The 18,546-nt window shown below is 46.8% G+C and overlaps 1 protein-coding gene across 3 annotated transcripts in view; it reads right to left on the bottom strand.

Annotated features, from left to right (window-relative positions):
• LRP4 (LDL receptor related protein 4) overlaps positions 1 to 18,546 on the bottom strand; it is an 81,817-nt gene that overhangs the window by 14,349 nt on the left and 48,922 nt on the right. The window contains exons 3-19 of one of the 3 annotated variants that reach the window (XM_075105466.1): positions 16,178 to 16,294; positions 14,023 to 14,136; positions 13,459 to 13,575; positions 10,855 to 10,983; positions 10,388 to 10,507; positions 10,132 to 10,257; positions 7,661 to 7,786; positions 7,080 to 7,214; positions 6,786 to 6,911; positions 5,546 to 5,776; positions 5,088 to 5,244; positions 4,511 to 4,728; positions 3,992 to 4,168; positions 3,287 to 3,412; positions 2,367 to 2,575; positions 1,651 to 1,732; positions 902 to 1,007 (exon numbers count right to left, since the gene is read on the bottom strand). In XM_075105466.1, coding sequence (XP_074961567.1) covers positions 902 to 1,007; positions 1,651 to 1,732; positions 2,367 to 2,575; positions 3,287 to 3,412; positions 3,992 to 4,168; positions 4,511 to 4,728; positions 5,088 to 5,244; positions 5,546 to 5,776; positions 6,786 to 6,911; positions 7,080 to 7,214; positions 7,661 to 7,786; positions 10,132 to 10,257; positions 10,388 to 10,507; positions 10,855 to 10,983; positions 13,459 to 13,575; positions 14,023 to 14,136; positions 16,178 to 16,294 — 2,416 coding nt within the window. Of the gene's footprint in view, positions 1 to 901; positions 1,008 to 1,650; positions 1,733 to 2,366; positions 2,576 to 3,286; positions 3,413 to 3,991; positions 4,169 to 4,510; positions 4,729 to 5,087; positions 5,245 to 5,545; positions 5,777 to 6,785; positions 6,912 to 7,079; positions 7,215 to 7,660; positions 7,787 to 10,131; positions 10,258 to 10,387; positions 10,508 to 10,854; positions 10,984 to 13,458; positions 13,576 to 14,022; positions 14,137 to 14,388; positions 14,482 to 16,177; positions 16,295 to 18,546 lie in introns of those variants that run through there. The other 2 variants (XM_075105467.1, XM_075105468.1) reach the window with 2 other exon arrangements.

Here is an 18,546-nt window from a genome sequence, read left to right as displayed (position 1 = left end):
TACAGAGAAGCAAGAGAGCCTTCAGACACTAGCAGGAAGAAGCATTACACTAATATTGTACTCACATGGACACTTGGGTTCTTGTAATGTAGCTAAGATCATATTCAAATTTATATACCTACTACTGCCCATGTGCTGGTCTAATTAAAACATGAAGGAAAAAAGTTCAAGATAATAGTTCAAGGTCTAAAAATTAACCAATTATTTATCAGTGTCCACCATTGGCCCTTTATACTCTTGCTGCATTGGTCTTCTGGTAATCCACTCAAGGAAAGAATAGCATACTTCTCTTCAAGGCCTTCAATGCTTCTAAAGCAATGGCTGACAAGCTTCTTCCTAGCCACCCTATCTCCAGCTCCACAAGGTCTTATGATTCAGAAGCAAAACTGGTTATTGAAAACCATTTGTTTCTGTTACTCTACTCGGGTTTGCTTTTCATAGCACTGTTGATCCCTCAATACTCTGACACAGTGCTTTGAAGCCAAGAGGCCACTAATGTTACAGCTTGCTTGAGATCAGCAGTAATTTACCTGAGGAGATCCTTCTGACTGAACTCTGGTTGATAAGCAGAGAGCTTAAATATAAACTCAACATAAATATGAAATAAAGAAATAGAAGAGATCTAGGCGGCCTCATTCTCAACATTTTTTTGTACTTCTTCCATTATTATGTCCCCAGGATAAACAAATGAAAACACCAGCCAGCTCCTGCAAGCTCTACAGCAAAACAGGCAATTATCCCTGCTTATCTCAGCATTCAAAACCAGGTCTCTAATTTCAGTGTTTGGCAGGATGTAGAACAATGGCACCAGAGAGAAAGACAATTGCACAAAACTAAAGAACCTGAACGCCTGTAGACATGCAAGAATTGCCATGTCATCTCAGAAGAAAGAATCTCTCACCCTCCAACAGGGTCCACCACAATATCTCTAGGTCTGTCTAGGTTCTCCCAGATTAGAACAGTTCTCATGGTCCCATCTGTGTTAGAGACCTCTATCCGATCTGTTCCTACAAAAGTCAAGAGAGAGAATGAGAGAGATATCAAAAACCTCTGGAATCGCAGGAGCTAAGGCAAAAAACATCCATACAACACCACATTCTTCCCCTCCATCCACCTCTGTTCCTAGCTGGAAGATAGGTAAGAAACATGGCTCAAAGTGTCACCTTCCATTAGATCTCTCAAGTCAGCTCTGTGGCTGTCACTGGTGCTGTGGCCTGTATGAATGCAAACTAGCTCTTTCTTAAGCCCCCAAGGTATCTCTGTAGGCACGAGAGAACAGCTAGAAAAGAATAACCTTCCTTATACCTCTCTGAACTATGACTCTCCACCACCAGACCTGCTGCACCCCAAGACTCACTGTTGGAAGGTATGTAAGCATACACAATCGCAAGCTCTTCAGCAAGACAACAGTGGTGCTTGACTTTTACTATATGTCCTACAGAATTAGTACTGGGGATACCACAAAGAGAATTAAACTAAGAATTCCACCTCAAATTCCACTTTGTTAGAAGCACACGAGGTGAAACTCTATTTTTGTTAGACAGAAACAGACAAATTTGGAATGAGACAGACAGAACTCCCCAGCTGTTTTTCACTTTTCGTGACTAATAAGGAAGACAGAAGCCTAGGTAAAGCAGAACATCCCAGTACCTGCATCAGTCCAGTAGAGCTTGTTGGTGACCCAGTCAATTGCCAGTCCAGCTGGACTTTCCAGGCTGGTGTCCACCACAACCTAAATAAAAACAAAAAGAAAAAATCCTTAGTGAGATTAGGCCTTAGGGAGAAAGCGCTTGCTCAATGCACTACCCATTCGCAAACAACGTTAACCTTCAAAAGCCAAAAGCTCAAGCAGAGCAGCGCCATACAAGAGAGCGCGTTAAGGACTTAGAAGTTCAAATAAGTCTTACATTAGGAGAAACATCTACTTTTCATGTCTGTTCAAACTGCAACTCCAAACTTTGAATTCTGTTTCTCTCATTTATGGCAACATTAGCCTAAGGTCATGTGCAAAAAGCGTTCCCAAGGAGCGTGGCTCTTGTTCCAAATGTAGTACATAAGGGAGGATTTAATACTTCTTGCTTTCAGATTTTAGGGCTACAACAAAGGAATTGACCACAGCTTATAAATCAACATGCTTTGCGTCCCAATTCAAGGTTTTTCCATAGAAGCAGAAATGTACACCAAATTTGTGTAGGAAGTGGTCAGTGATGTCAGGGCTTTTCAGAGCCAGAACTAGGCAAACTAATGAACAACAAATACAGCATAAACTGCAGGTCTGTAGAAGACCAGTGTATCCCAGTGGCTTCAGATCTGATGCTCAGGGGGTCTCCTAGCTAGATGACCTCCACACGTAGTTAACACTGTACCTCCTGGCTCGATCCATCCCATTTTGCTCGGCTGATTGAGTCGGTGCTAACATCTGTCCAGTAGACATAGTCATCCTTTGAGTCCCAGTCTAGAGCCACAGCGCTGCGAACATCAGCAAGGGGGATGACATCATCTGATAGGTCATCTGTGTCAAAGCTGATCCGACGGATGTCCATCCTTCGGGCAAAAAGCAGGAACTTGTCAAGACCTGATCAAAGTTCGAAAGGTCTTCTTTTAATTTCTCTAAGTTCAACAACACAGTGATAGACACAGACAATCCCCTGCTATATCCAACCTCAACCATTTACATCATCTCTCACTGGCAGGTCACAGCCCAGGATTTTATTGATAGCAAAATATCACTGGGGGTGTGGGGGGGTGGTGTGGTGGATAGGCAGGAGGCAACAGAGTAGTAAGGAGCTGTTTCTTGGGGGTAACCTATGCTGAGGGAACAAAGTCAACAATATTCTTCAAAGAACGGCATAGAACTCCCTCCAAATCAAATAGCTATGCCATCTCTTGAGAATCTAGGAGGCAGTCGGCCTAATTCTTCCACATGGTTGCAAACCAAGAGAAACTGTGGCAATCAAGACGACTCAAATTTTTGGTCATCACTGACAGAGCTTTAGGGGAACAATCAGCTGTGAGAGGTAGCATGGCACCACCAGCAGCCCTGAAATAAGGAGCCAAGGATGGAGCCTCTCTGTATCTCCACTCATCAAGCCTAGTGAGGGAAATGGGAATGCAAAACACGGGAACGCATCAAAAAGGTGAAGCAGCCTCTGGCGGGGCCCTTAATACTACTCAGTCTATCCAGCTGCATCTCCTTGGAAGCAACTGTTGATGCTTACTCCCATTGCCAACCCTCTGCCACCCGCCAAACATCTGAGCATGCAGGCTGTGGTCCCACCTCACTTACTCTGGGCGCAGGCATGGCTGCTGGTCTTGCGGAAGCCCGTGGGGCAGGCGCAGGTGTAATCCTTGCTGCTTGGCAGGCAGAGGTGAGTACAGCCCCCGTTGTTGGCCCCACAACGGTTTCTCCCTGCTCAAGTAGCCAAAGACAAAAATGACCACACATAAAGCAGAGAGTAAAGAAAAGAGGAAACACACCAGACAAAGTGTCAAGACCCACATGGACAATGCAACTTCTCTTTCCAGAAGTTAATTGAGAATAAGGAAACGTATCAACTAAAGCACTAACTCCATTTGTAGGGCTCAATTTTAAAATAAAGCGTTTAACTCAATCCAATTCTAGAGCACATTATGGCAACTGAAGAGGAATAAGGGAGGTGTCAGCCATTACTAGCGCTCATTTATGATTTTTTTCCCCCTTCCAAAAAAGCTCTTGCATAAACCAGTCACAAGTATTTCTTACTGAAGAGCCTCCACTGCCAGGTGTCAGCAGGGGGAGCTGTGGTAACACCCAACACCAGGTTACTGGCGCTGGGGGACCTCAACTGAACTGCCAGTTGCAGCAAGTTGTGCAGCAGCTCTCAGCAGAGGTGGAAGTGGTGGATGTGTCAATATGCTGGGTTCAAGCTTGCCATCTCCCTGCTTTACAAGGTGGTGGGCGGCAGCAGGTCTTCTAGTGGCTCAAATGGGTCTCTACCCTCTCTGCAGTTACCTGCTGGCTGGCGCTGAGGATGCAGCGTGTGGATGTCCATAGGGAAGTGGAGTTTGTTGCGAATTATCTCCTGGTTCTTGCCTGTGAATTTGTTGGCACTGTTGATGCTCTTGGTGTGCCAGTCTGTCCAGTACAAACTGTCCTCAAACACGGTGATAGCAAATGGGTGCGGGAGGCCTGTAACAGATATTCAATACAGGGATATAATCAGGTCCAACAGGACTCAGGCTAGCAGAGTGACAAGACAAAGCTCTTTCCACTGCCCCTTAGGCCTTGACACAGTCAACCCACTCAAATCCACCTTACACTAATATAACAGACAATTTCTCTCTGCTGTTCACCAAAGAGTAGGTAGCAAACCCCATCCCTAAGTAGTAGCAGAATTCATCCCACAGCAAAAGAACATGAGACAAGCATAGAAGCGGGAGCCAGTGGCTCTAAAAGTCAAGGGTAGTACTGTGCTACTCTAGTCATCTTTACTGCAGAGAGCACTCCCAGTACGTAGCCCTGTTTACTTACCTTGGCTAATAACAGCCTTCCTATTCCGCCCATCGAGGTCAGCCCTCTCAATGACATGATGTTTGGCATCTACCCAGTACATTCGATGTCCTGCATAGTCAATGGTCAGTCCATTGGGCCAGAAAAGGTGTGTATCCGCAATGATGCGCCGATTAGAGCCATCCATGTTGGAATACTCAATGCGTGGAGTGTTGCCCCAGTCAGTCCAGTAGATAGTGCTGGAGAAGACAGGGACTACCTAGAAAACTCATGTCCCACATATTACACCCAGCGTCACTCCCTATCAGGGCAAAACAGTAACAGTCCTGTGACCTCGAGCATGAGACTGGGTCACAGCCATGGGAGAAGTGACAGCCAACAAGGCAACATCCAGCACTTTCAGGTTGGTGAAACCCAAAGGGCCCAGAACAGGATTAAGGCTCTGAAAGCCCCCAGCCTTGCCAGGTTCCCCAAACTAGCAGTACCAAATGAAAGATTTGAGCCCAGAGGCAGCCTCTGTGACCAAGGACGGGGTTTTCAGTGTTCACCTGGAAGTGCATGCATGGAGGGCTTGCCGGGGTCCTAAGTTTTCACTCACCCCTCCATAGGATGTAGGGCAATTGCTCGGGGCTTCTCCAGGTTCTGCCACAAAAGCACTTTCCTGTGAGTGCCATCCAAGTTTGCTACTTCAATTCGAGATGTCCCAGAGTCTGTCCAGTATAACTTGTCATGGATCCAGTCAATAGCAAGTCCACCTATCTCCGGGGGAGAATTAAGCACAGAATGAAACCAGGAGCAGGATCTGCTCAGAAAAATAGTTCCCTTTCCCCCTCAGCCTCAGAAGAGGCCCAGTCCAGTCCTCCTGTCTCTTCCCCCATCAGCCAAGATTAACTCTAGGGGGACACTCATCTCACACCCATTCCATCCAACCCAATCCCTTGCTCAGATTGATGCACTCCATTTTGTATGCTGGGTACCCACTTTTCTCCACTCACCCACCCTTATTCTCACACCACGGTCAGTCCCCAGGCTTTTCCCTTTTTTGTGGTGACGCACCTGGGCTCTCCAGCCCTGTGGAAACCACCTCTTCCACATTGCTACCATTCAGATTGGCCCTCATGATGCGATCGAGAGTGACGTCAGACCAAAACACCAGCTCCTTGCTGTGGTGGAAGTCAAGGGCAATGGCATTTTCCAGATTGTTCAGGAGCAGTGTATACTCTGAGCGATGAGGCAACACTTGTCGGATATCAATTCGATTGGCAAAGAGAAGCACTGGCTCTGGCCCTGAGAATATACGGGAAGACAGCATTAGAGTATTTTGACAGGATCCTGCCTACCATTCCCTCTGCACCAAGTCCCAGAACATACGTTTTGCAGTACTGGTAGCAAGAAACCAACTCCCATGTCCAAAACACTTTAGAGAGAGCTGTTTTCACATTCTCAGTACATAGTCCTAACTCAAAGACGAGCAGTTCTAAACCTTTTGGCAAACATTCACTCAGCCAAAAGTGATCATTCCAGTTCCCACCTAAGCCCGCCTCACCTCAGCCTCTGAACGCATACCACTAGGCAGCTGGACTATAGTTTCCTTTTCCTGTATCCATCTTCTAGCAATACAAATACACATGCTTTATCACGTATTCTACCACAGACAAGACACAGTTAAAATCTGCCTCAGCCAGATATAAATTCAGTAGGTACTGCAGAGTAGAAGAGACGCGCGCAAGCGAGACGCGCGCAATCAATGTCCTTTAAGAATTTCATTAGGGGAATTCCTAATGTCATCTTAATTCTTTAAATTAGAGGAGCTGAGGAATAAAGTTAAACAAGTGTATAGATTAGCTTAAAAACCAGCAGATGTCCATACAGCAGCCACTCACAGCATTCAGGACTTGTGACCAGCATCAAGGGTCAAACTACAAGGTGTGACACAACCTCGCTGGCTGGAAAGGTTAAGACACTTCCTGAACAGAGGCAGAGGCAGGAGGTTGTTTCTGTCCCAGTTCTGGGTCACTAGGAATGACAAGGAACTATGAAAACAAGGCAAGGACTTTCCTGCTGCTGGCAGGGAATGGAAGCAGTGAAGTATTTCTCCGTGGTCAAAATCACACAAAATTTTTACAGGCATTCACCAACAACCTGGCCATATCTAATACAAATCCAGGTACTTCCTTCCTTTTCCTCACATGTTGCCTCAGCGAACAGCATAATACTGCCAATGAAGCATTAGAGACAAAACTATGAGAACTGGACCAACACACACACCCCAGAAAAAGGCTGAACTCCCCTTTACCTAGAGCTTTGCAGCTACGCTTGTCAGGTCGCAGCTCGTAGCCTTGCTCACACCAGCACTGGAAGCCTCCGTCACTGTTGGTACAGCCTTGGCTGCAGTAACCTTCCTCAGCACATTCATTCACATCTGCGTATTACCGACAAAAGGAGAAAGTTACCATTAGATCATCAACAAGCCAGGCAACCTCACCAATAGCTTGCTTCTGCTTTCATGCTCTGATTTGCACCCTATCGCAGCCATCAACTTCAAGCACATCAAAGCAGCAGGGAGGAGGCTACTGCTCCAAAAACCCACCCTGGCATGATCGGCCATCTTCCAGAAGCCTGTAACCTGTGTGGCAGGTGCACTGCACCATTCCTCGTACCATCTGGCACTTCTGAGCGCAGCCACCATTGTTAACATTGCAGTTCTCCTCCCCAGTTCGTGGACCTGCAAAAGGAACATGTGAAGATGACTGAGCTGAAATCACAAGGCAGCTGCTTGCGTCCTCAGCTGTTAGGCAGCAGTGACCCTTCAGAACAGGCTGAGCAAGAGGGGAAGGACACAGGCTGTTCTGGAAGCTGCCTCTTCGCAGTCAGAACTCTCTCCTGCAGGCTGCAACCGAAGGGGACAATGAAGCTCAGAATAATATGCTTTTAGGATTCACCGTCTCTGCAGGCAAACTCTGATACCTGAGATCATAAGTCTTCTCATTGTTCCTTGTCTGCAGTATTTAATTGGCAAAACCACCAAGGTCATTTCCTCAGTCTTCAATGCTCTCCCATTATCACAACCCAGGCTTTCTTCCTTATACACATCCTTCAGCAACACTAAGAGAGACTCCCACAAATCACAGTGCCTCCATTTATGTTTAAGACTGAACTTGGAGAACTTACGGCAGTTTTGATGCGGGCTCTCATCACTGCCATCTCCACAATCGTTTGCTCCATTGCACAGCTTCCTCTGGCCAATACAACGCCCATTCCCACACAGGAACTGGTCTGGGGCACACTGAGGGGTCCCTGCCATAGAAGAAGGGGAAAGTAAGCACACCACAGCTTACTGATGGAACAACAGTCATGGTGAAGAGAAGGATACAAAACATTTTCTAAAATTTGTTTTCCTAAGATTTGCTAAGATCTGTAAACTTTACATATGAGCACAAATCCATGACTTACTCTTTCCTTGAATTCAGCTCATCTTGCACCCCTTACTGCTCCACATATCTTTATGCTGATTTGGATGCCTGTGAACTCTCCTCCAGACTGAGTCTGATGTTGCTTTATTGGGAAGTTCAGCTATTCAGTTTCTCTCAGAATGACTGGAAGGTCCTGGCTTAGTTCCCTTTGGTTCCAGATTCCACAGCCCTACTCAGCATGTGCAAGAGAGGAGTCAGTTCCTCACTTTAATCATCTGATATGTCATCCCAACGTGGCTATGGATCTTAAACCCACCTAGGAATGTGCATCTTGTCCAGCCCTAACTGCACTGTGATGGACTTGGAATGATATGTACATGCATCCTTGAAATCTGAGCTCAGGCAACAGGATTTCACACAAGCTACACGCTTCGACTTCTGCTGTTGGCAGGGAGACTCTACAGAATTCTTTTAAGCAAAGTAATAGTGTTTGTAGGGACTTTGCCAATCTGATTGTTTCTTCAGCAATGACTGCACTGGCCTGTTGCCTCTCACTTCTTGTGCCTCTTAAGCTGACTTGGTTAGTGGTTTCCAAATCATCGCCCTCTGATAATCCTAGGAGGACAGCAGGACAATACAGTTATCGGCAAAGAAACAATTAGATTGGCACACTGCCTGTAAGCAACATGGAAAAGGTTAGTTGTGAGATTAACAATACAAATAAGAACAGACACACCAACTGGGAACATAAAACCAAATCACATGCAGATTCACTTTTCAGAGCACAGGAATGCTTTATATGAAGGATTCTGAAACTTGGACTACATTTGTCGTATCAAAGATCCTTACATCAGCTGATCTCCTAGTATTCTAGGAATCTTCTCTCTATGGGCAATATAAATATAATTCTGCTCTAAATCCAAGAGATGACATGGGATTTTAACTCTTGCTACAGACATTGAGACAGCACACTATTTTGCTTACATGAGCCAGTACACGTTCTACTTGGAAACCCTGAGTTAATTTTTACCTGCTGACTATCACCACAGACCTAATGCAGAACCGCACAACTAACCTTATAGTAACAACAGCTGTACTCAACTGCCTTGGGTTTGATTTGAGGTGGAGAGGTTGAATTTCAGTGGCTCTGGAAGTTTGACTTGGCTTCTGGGTGGCAACTGTTCTTTCATTACCTCTAAATACCTTTGTAATCAGGATGAGGAAAAAGGGTTACCGGCTCATCTTTAAGTACAGTTGCTTTTTCCAGGATCACCACCATCTCCTGCACACTGTTGCTCATGACAGCTGACCAATCTAGAGCAGCTGCTCTCAGATGGCTGCGAAGTGTGCCTCTCACACTCCTCTGAGCTCAGCTGTCCTTGTAGAACACTCACTCGCCCCTCCTCAAGAGGACCAAGCAAGGGGTATAGTTTCACAAATCCCTTTTGTCACCCCTGAACCCACTGTTTAAAATACACTGATACGGAAGGGTCAGTATGCAACAGCTGGGCTCCACTCACAGGGATGAATTCATGGACCAGGACACATTATTGCTCAAGAAGGGCTACAGGCATCCTGAAGGATTTCAGGAAAACAGAAGATTCTAGACATACCTTGAAACCTACCATAACACTAGGGTCTGTTGAAACCCTCTTCTTCCCCATAACCACTATTATCTAAAAGAATGGCTATATGTGAAATGATTACTAGAAAGGGAGACTCCTGAGCAGATATCTAAGGGGAAAACTGACACACTTAACCTCCAAAACAAGGGCTTTATCCTTCACTTCCACAAAATGCCCTTTTTGATTCCACTGCCTGCTAGAATTGCTTAGCAATTTCACAAGGCAACATGAAAGCTATCCAGAACTATTTAGAAGGCATGAGTTAGACATAGTCCATTTGACAAAGGTAGCAACTTTGCACACTATTAATGTTTCCAAGTCTGAATGGAATCATCTCAGAGCTCTGTGGTAATCCACAGTGTAGGGACAGGATAGGAAGATACAGGGATCTGATATTTGACCAGAAAACACCATCACTTAAGTTAGTTTAAGCATGCAGATCTACACCTCTTTGCAAGCATATAAGATAGCCTATAGGTCCCATTACTTTGGAAAGAACAGGAACTCTAGGCTGAACTCAGTGAGGCAATCTAAAAGAGACTTCACTAGCTATTACCTCCAGGATGGAAACATTAGCTATAAGCAGCAAGGTAACAGGCCAAACCTGTGTTCTCACAGTTCTCCTCATCACTGTTGTCAGAGCAGTCATCTTCCCCATCACAACGCCAGGACAGACGGACACAGCGCCCTGATTTACAGCGGAACTGGTCAGCTGTGCACATAGATGTAGCTGAGGGACCAAAAAAAGAACATTAGATGAGCAAGAAGGAGCAGAGGAGGCCCAGTGCCAAAGCTAACAGTCCCAAATACTCTTTTGCATCCACAGAAATGTCATGCTTCCACTAGTTCCCAGCACTCACTGCAGTTCCTCTCATCTGACTGGTCATCACAGTCGAAGTCTCCATCACACCTCCAGCCAGCGTTAATGCACAAGCCACTGTTGCACATGAACTCTCCAGAGCGACAAGGCTGGTGAGATGCTGCAGAGGTGATGAAGGATATAAAGAACAAACTCAGACCAATGTAACATCCCCAAAGCCCCCCAGCACCACCCTTACTCTCTACTGCTGTGGAACTTGGTCCTGAATAGACTTCTCCTGAAAACTGCTTTAATTCCTGACGCAGAAGTGTACTGACTACACAGATGCTACCACTATTCTCACTTTTTCAATTAAAAGAAGAAAAAAAAAAAAAAAAAGAAAAAGCCAGCTTACATGTGAACAATTAGATTGCTGTGTACACTGCAACCCCTCTCTAGCCAATGAAAAATCCATTTAGGTTTGCAACTCAGATGCTTGGACCAGTGTATCACCCGGCACTAACTTACAGCAGTCAGATTCATCAGACCAGTCCCCGCAGTCGTCGTCGCCATCACAGTGGTAGATGTCCAAGATGCAGCGTCCATACGCACACTGGAACTCCTCCAAGCTGCAGGTGGCTGCTGGAACATCTGATGCTAACAAAGCAATCAAAGAAAAAATGCCTGAGGTGACAGGGCACAATCCACAACCTTCTCAGTTTAATCATGGACTAGCAAGTATTCAATGGAAAGGTGTTGGAAATTACTAGCCGTTGCTGCATATCTCTGCGTGACTTGTATTACTGAGAATAACTTGAATGCTGTTTGTGCTGCATGGAGGGGCAGGTTAAACCTATATATAAGAAACCCATGCAGACAATCCACTAATAATAACAAAAACTAACAAACAAAAACCAAAACCAACCAACAACAACAACAACAAAAAAACACCCCAAGAAACAAAACAAAACAAAAAATACATAGGATATAAGACTATAAACACTAACTTCAAGAGTCAATATGTTCTAGAGAAGCAAACAGCTAGGAACTGTTTATTAAACCTGAAAAAGGTATATAAAAAAACAGATGGAAAAATGCAGATACCCTTTGGGGTAGCTCTATATTAAGGATTGAGGCATGTCAGAATGCAAGGTTAAAGTATGGAATAATTCCTTTCAAATTTTAACAAAAATAAGCGCTTGAAGATCAAAGGAAGCAAGCAAGCAGCAAGGTGCCCAGGTCTGCACCCGACCTTAGAGGATTTCCCCGCCACTTTCTTCTCAAGCTTTCGCCAAAACAAACCGTGCCTGATCAGTAAGGAGCACTGCCAGACTGATGACACTGGGCAATGCCCAGCAAACTTGTAATCAAGGATTTGTCCACTGTTCTCTCTTCAACAGCACGCTATGTGGGAAGGGATGAAAAATATTTTGAGTCCCACACAACAGAATCTGACACCTCTTCTCATACTGTCCGGGAATAAACTGCATGTTTCAGGCATAGGAGTCTTCCAACTGAGGAGCTCTGAAAATAAATCCGTTTTAAAAAGTGGAAAAGACTGACAGTGTGGGAAGTGAACTACACATGCATCTCCAACATGAAGTAGTAGACACAGCCTGCAGGCATGCAGTAAGAGCTTTAGTTCACTGAGTATCCAGTGGCTGGATACTAAAATGTGTGTTAACACATGCCTCACCAAAGGAGCCTGAAAGGAGCGTTTGGGTCTCCTTGAGGAGAAAATCTTAGTGACTTAGATCCTCACAGAGTGTGATTCAGTTATAGCACACACCCAACCCAAAAGAAACATACACACACAAAAGAAAAAGAAATAACACACTGAAGAACAATATAGTCCCACCTTGTCCTAGATGAATGACAAGCAGGATTGGAGATGGCGAAAAGATGACAACCACATGGAAGAAGATAAGAGAAAGGGAGGTAGCCAAACTGAGCTGCTTAGCGAGTTACTTAAAATGCCAGATAGAGACAACTGCCAGCCAGGACCGGAGAAGCATTCCAGCTCAGAGAAACAGTTCCAGCTCAGGGAACAGAACACCAGTTCTGGGTGCCCCTCCACTCCCATGGGAGGCAAGGTTGGAACATCTTCCCTGCCTTCCCAAGGGTCTATTATTCATGGCCTGCGAGGAAGCAACAGGCCAAGGAGTAAGAAAGGGAGAGGGGGAAAGGAGAGGGAGAGAAGCTGGCTTCCTCTTAGAGCCCTTTCCTGGCTTGGAAATGTTTGCAGCCCCTGGCTCCTTGCCAGCTCATTATCTGGAGAGATAAAAGACAACTCCCCCATGCATCCACTCCCCCTGCCCTTCAGGAGCTGGCGGCCCTGACCTCCCTCCCAGAGCCTTTTGAAGTTTCCTGCTATCTAGAACAAATTCTGCAAAATGCCTTTCAGAGCAGGGTGGGGGAAGGGACCACTGCAACTTCCACAGACACCGACAGCATTCACAGACACAGGAGACAAGCGGTGGTGGCTAGGAACGGACATCATAGACTTCTGTCCCACTTGCTATGAGCCTGTGAATGTAGAGGAGAAAACAACTTTTTTGGGCTCTCACAGCCCCCCTTCCCCATCAGTCACATCAGCTTCCAGCTGACTTGTCCTATCGGCCCTTTTTGGACAACGTCCTGCATAACGCATCCAAGTGAAGAGGTCGGGCAGGCGGCCCCTGCGGTGTGCCAGCTGAGGATGTGCAGTCCCTGAGGATGCTCTCAGGGGGCAGATCCCCCCCTCCCCCCCCCCCCGAAGTTTCAGGCAGGAATCAGACATGACAAAAAAGAAGGGAATAGTTTTCTCCCCTTCCCCCCTGCCCTCCAACTCCTACAGTCCTATATAGAGCTGTATTCACTAAAGCTAAGCCTCCAGCTCCGACTCAAGGTCACACAGCCATGGGAGGGAACAGAGAAGCAGCCACACACAGACAAAGTACGCCTATGAAGTAACACAAGAGATGTACCATCTTCTTGTGCCCTCTGGGGTAGGCAACAGAAAGCAACACAGCTGTCAGTTCAGGCAGGACTAACTTGTTTTTGATCTCTGCTGCAGAAAACATGCCAAATCCCAAAAAAGCAGCAGGTCCAAAAGGCTATTTCCTGTGTTTACAATGCAAGGAGAGGACTTACGGCAATTCTCTTCATCTGACCCATCCTTGCAGTCTGTGTCACCATCACAGAACCAGTGCTCAGCTATGCAGCTACCATCACTGCAACGAAACTCCTTCTCTGAGCACTTTCTCATATCTGCAGAGACAGCAACACAAACAAAGCCTTGGCTTATCTCAGAGTACCCAGGAAACAACCACACCATGTTCCTGAAGCTCCTAGGGTACCTGCAAACAAGACTGCTCATTAAACCGTACACACCCATGTCATGCATCATCTGAGCAAAGCCATCATTTTTCCTTTAACTGACACAGAGGGCTTGGATGCAAAAGGAATCCACAGGACTTCACTATGGCATGTCAAGGAATAACAGGTCTCAGGTGATTTTTGCCTGGCAGGTAAGCCACACAGCCGGAGATCCCAAGCAGCCAGCCATGGGAACAGAATATCCCACAAGCCCAGTCCAGACAAGCCGTCTGCAAGCCCTTGTCATGCTCAGGGGATCCTAGAACTGCACAGATTGAAGTCTGCGCTACCCCTTTTAAAGCACTGGCAGGGCAGTATTTGTAGGACCACATCACTCACCACACTGCTCATCGCTGTTGTCACCACAGTCATTGTCACCATCACAGTGCCACAGGCTGCGGATGCAGTATCCATTCTGACATGAGAACTCATCTTCCTCACACTCCCGTGGAGCTGCAGGGACACAATGGAGATAAGGTGAAGGCAAGGCAAGATTTACCTTGCAGAACACCAAATCTGTGACACGTTACAAATTGAGCAACGTCATCCTCCGAGGACACCGTGATGTTGGAGGGCTGATTTCCCTTCCCCTAACAATACCACTAGGGTCACTGTGAGGCTTCTCGAGTGTGCCTCTTCCACTCTATCCACAAGTCATTAGTACAGCAGGCTTTAAGACTTGAGAACATGGGTTGGATGAAGTACCTGGAACAGAGAGGAGCCATCCACCCTGTGTTGGTATTCTAGCCCAGACCCAGGCCAGGCTGAAGAGATCCCTGCACAGAAAAGAGGCAATCCAGGCTTGTTTTTAAAGGAATTAATAGGCCCTATCATTATCTAATAAATAATTGCTGGTAGAATTATCTCTCCACCTTCTTTCCACAATAATGCCAAAGCTATCCTCAAAGGAATGGAAATGTTCATTGAAAAGGGAGAGAGAAAATTTGAACTTCCTCTTCTGAATGCCTCAGTATTTGCAGGCTTATTCCACCCTCTTTGTCAGTCTTTTAAGACAGCTTCTCTACAAACCAGTGAGGAAAGGGACTGCAAAATTACGACCTGAGGACCTCAATCCATCAGAAACCCTCCCATGGTTACGTGCTAGTCTGAACAACCCTCTAGGAGTCTCTTATTCACATAACCTTGCCTTCCTCCTTTCATTAGTCTCCAAATCTTTCGATCACACCCTTCTCCATTGTTGCCTTAGATATGAGGGCATTCCAACTTTTTCTGAAAAACAGAAGACCAAACAAATGCAGACCTATACACCTTTTCTTTCATGAACATTTTTGAATAGACGGGAAAACTGAGCTTAGTCCTGCGACCCAGAGCATCACATAAGATGCCAAACCCCTGAACCTTGCTTCCCAGCCCTTTGCCCAAAACGGCAGACAAAGATCAGGGGCATACTGATCAAAGAGTGAATTCATCTCCATGCAAGTATTGGACATGGAATACTTTACAACCAGGAGGTTTATTTTTTTATTTCTTTGGATGTGGTTCCTCCATCTGAGCCACTCTGGAGCAAAATGTACACAACCTTTATAGAATTCAAAGGCTGTAGAGTGATGCTTATTAAACAGCTACCACCATCTCAAACAGACAGCAAAACGTTTCTGGTCCTAACTGCAGCCTGATGCCAGCCCCAGCAGCCAGTGCTGTTTCAGAGAAGCTGAAGATGCAGTGCTACATAACAAACTGGTTCTCTGGCACATGCTGCCATGGACCTGACGATCTGCTGTGGAGATGTATCCCAGATTACCTTTTGCTAATGGAAATCAACCACATGTATCCCTTGCCCTCAACAGAAAGGGGAAACGAGGGGGCCGAGCAACAAAGACACAGGCGAAATTCCCTCCATTTTAATAACCTGTAGAAGCACAACGGCAGCGCTCACACGCTCACAGCTAGCAGCCTGCCGTGGCAGCTCTTTTGAAGATGGTGCCTCACATGGCAGCAGACAGTCAGCTTTCAGGGTAACCATTTTCTGTGTGGGCAGCATCCCTACAGCACCTCGCTCTCCTTGGGGAGCTCTGGTTGAAGGGAGGTGATGCCGGGGACAACCCCACTCAGCTGAGAAGTCGGACAGTGGAACCCGAGGCCGTAGGAAGTCAGCCAGACAGGCAGTTCAGTAGGATTTGGCAGGGGTTAGATGTTTCAATGAACAGGGGAAGACACAAAGAGCTCAGCTCAGGGAAGTGCTTCATAGGACATTAACTAGCAAGGCTGCAGGGTGTAAACAGTTCTCCAGCTGGATGGAGAAGCATCCTGTCCCCCAGGACACACAGCTAAACAGCAAGCCAGGTGCCAAGGTGGCAGGGCTTACGGACATCACGCACACACCTCTGTCAGAGGCAGGGTATAGCTTATTACAAGCCAAAGGTCTGATTCAGTGGGTAAACTCCTACATTCCTGTCATTAAAAAAGGTCAGCTTTCACCAGCCAGGGCAGGCAGGCACTTCAGCCACCCTCTCCCCACAGAGATATGACTTACGGCAGTCCTGTTCATCAGAATCATCCTCACAGTCGTTGTCTCCATCACAAACCCACGACCGGCGGATACATTTCCCATTGTCGCAGTGGAAGTCCAAGGGAGAGCAAGTGGGCAGCACTGCAACAGCAAAGAAATAACTCATGGAGCAGCAGCCAGCTTCCTTCCCGAAAGCTAAGTTCCTTCCCTCATGAGGCTACACCTCTTAGAAACCAAAGACATAAAATTTCAAGTCTTGAGGAGGAGCTTTCCCTCAGATGGGGGGCCAGGGTAGGTCTATAGCTTGGCAGTCTCCCCTCCCCAGAGAAGCACCAACCTTTCCACAATAAAGTAGCTGCCAAAATTCCCCCATTGAGTTCCTTTTTTCTCTTTCATCCCTGAACCTGCTGTCCTCCCATAACTGCACTTGTTTTATAACAAGCAAAATTACATTGTCAGTATCTTTGCTGCATGATTCCTAGTGCAGTCCATCCTATTTGTATTACACAGAGAGTTCTTTAGAGTGAGAACTACCAGAAGCAGTGTTTTGGGGAACAGGATTTTGCAAGGCACACGTGTCCCAGCACAGGAACTCTGCCAGCATTTTTTGTCTAACAGACCTGTGATGAAAAGCTTAGAGGCAGGAATCCACTGCTGGGGACAATTTGTTGTACCTCAGGTGCGGGCAACGGAGTCCAAACCCTGCTAGAGGTCTCCCGAAGGGACAGAGGAAGGGGGCAGGCATGGGATGATTCTTGCTTACACAGGAGCCTGCTGGCAATGGAGCAGAACAACAAGTCCAGTGTTTGAAGAGGCCTGGAGCCACAAAGCTGGAATTCAAGGGGGAGCATCAGCCCTGTCCTTACCCCCACGGATGAAAGGCACACTGAACCCCAGGAGGTTCATGCTTTTAAGTGCTGCCAGCTGTGGTAGGGAAGGGGCTGCACAAGACTGTTCCTGACAGGTGTGTTCTCCAAGAATGTTCGCTCAGCAATGCAAAGGGGCAAGGGCTGGAGAGGCTAGTGCCTGAAACCCTTTCATCCCAGCCCAGCTTGCCAACAGCATCTCCCATCTGTCACCAGGCAGGCCAGCCCTCTTCTGTTATGCTGCTGCTTCCTCCCCTGCAAACACTAGGGAGGTGGTAGCGCGAGGGGAGGGAGGCAGGTAAAAGACGGTGGTGAAGACAGTAGACACACACGCAGGGAGGAGGATTTAGTAAGAACAAATATAGTCACACTTTCAGCTCTTCCAGCTTCCTCAGCCCTCCATTTCCCCTTGGCCCAGTACTGCTGCCAATGTCCTGTGAAAGCAGCATGGATTACACTACACAGAATCATTCACTGCTCTCTATAGCAAGTCCTCCAACATTTCTCACCAAGGGCCTGTCCTAAAAGCCTCCCACCCCAAGAATACACTAGCACAGTTAAACTCAGACTTGCTCTAACATCTCTTTTCCTAACCACAAATGCGGATCATCTTTTCAGCCGTTCCTGCACTATGGCAGGCGTGGGCATCTCTGTATCCAAGAGGATATCACTGCAGATGTCACTGCTCTCAATGCTGAACCCTGCGCTAGGTGACAAAATACAGCATCTGGCACTGGCCCTTGGGATAAGGCTCTTCCCATCACGTCCAGGATGCCCCATGCAGATACATAGCCAGGTCAGATCCAGCTACTTCTAGGCCCCAGAGAGGTATGAAGGAGAGGGACGCATGCAAATCTTTATTTGCACCCCACAGGCTTGACAGCACCCTGGTCTCCTAATGCTTCAAAAGTGTGTAGATGTGGCACTTTGGGACATGGTTTAGGAGGCACGGCGGTATTGGGTTGATGGTTGGACTTGATGATCCCAGAGGTCTTTTCCAACCTTAATGATTCTATGGTTAACCCATTTCCTTACATTGCCCCTTCCCTGAGCACCCCTGTGCTGCTGCATCAAAATGGAGAGGGAGCTGCTTCTTCCCCTGCCAGAGCAGGCAGAAGGGGAAAACACTCCAGTTGCCAAACTCTGCTTCCAACCAAAACCAAGACAGATTTTTGGATTCAGAGGGTCAGTCCCACAGATCAGCCCTCTCTCCCTGAAGCACAACTTCCATACAATGCACGCTGAGCAAACCTTCCCCAGCCTCAGCTGCAGTTTCAGGACTAAGACCATCCCCCCAGCATATGCTTTTCTGTCTGCTCTCACCGGTCCCAGCGTGACTAATCACCAATGGACTGCACAGGAGCCACCTGGAAGGGAAATTTGCATGCTGACTCTCCAGGGGAGAATTCTTCAGGCTCCCAGAGGGTTAGGCCATTAGCGCTGGTTCAGAGCCGATATCATTATCCCATTGAACTGCTGCATCCGTTCATGAGGTAACAACACAAAATGAAATTCCACCCCTACAGG

Source organism: Phalacrocorax aristotelis, chromosome 10 (genome assembly GCF_949628215.1).
Source record: "Phalacrocorax aristotelis chromosome 10, bGulAri2.1, whole genome shotgun sequence".
In the NCBI taxonomy this organism is placed as follows: Eukaryota; Metazoa; Chordata; class Aves; order Suliformes; family Phalacrocoracidae; genus Phalacrocorax; species Phalacrocorax aristotelis.
The sequence above is the reverse complement of the archived record's forward strand: the minus strand, read 5'-3'. Positions and strand labels throughout refer to the sequence as shown.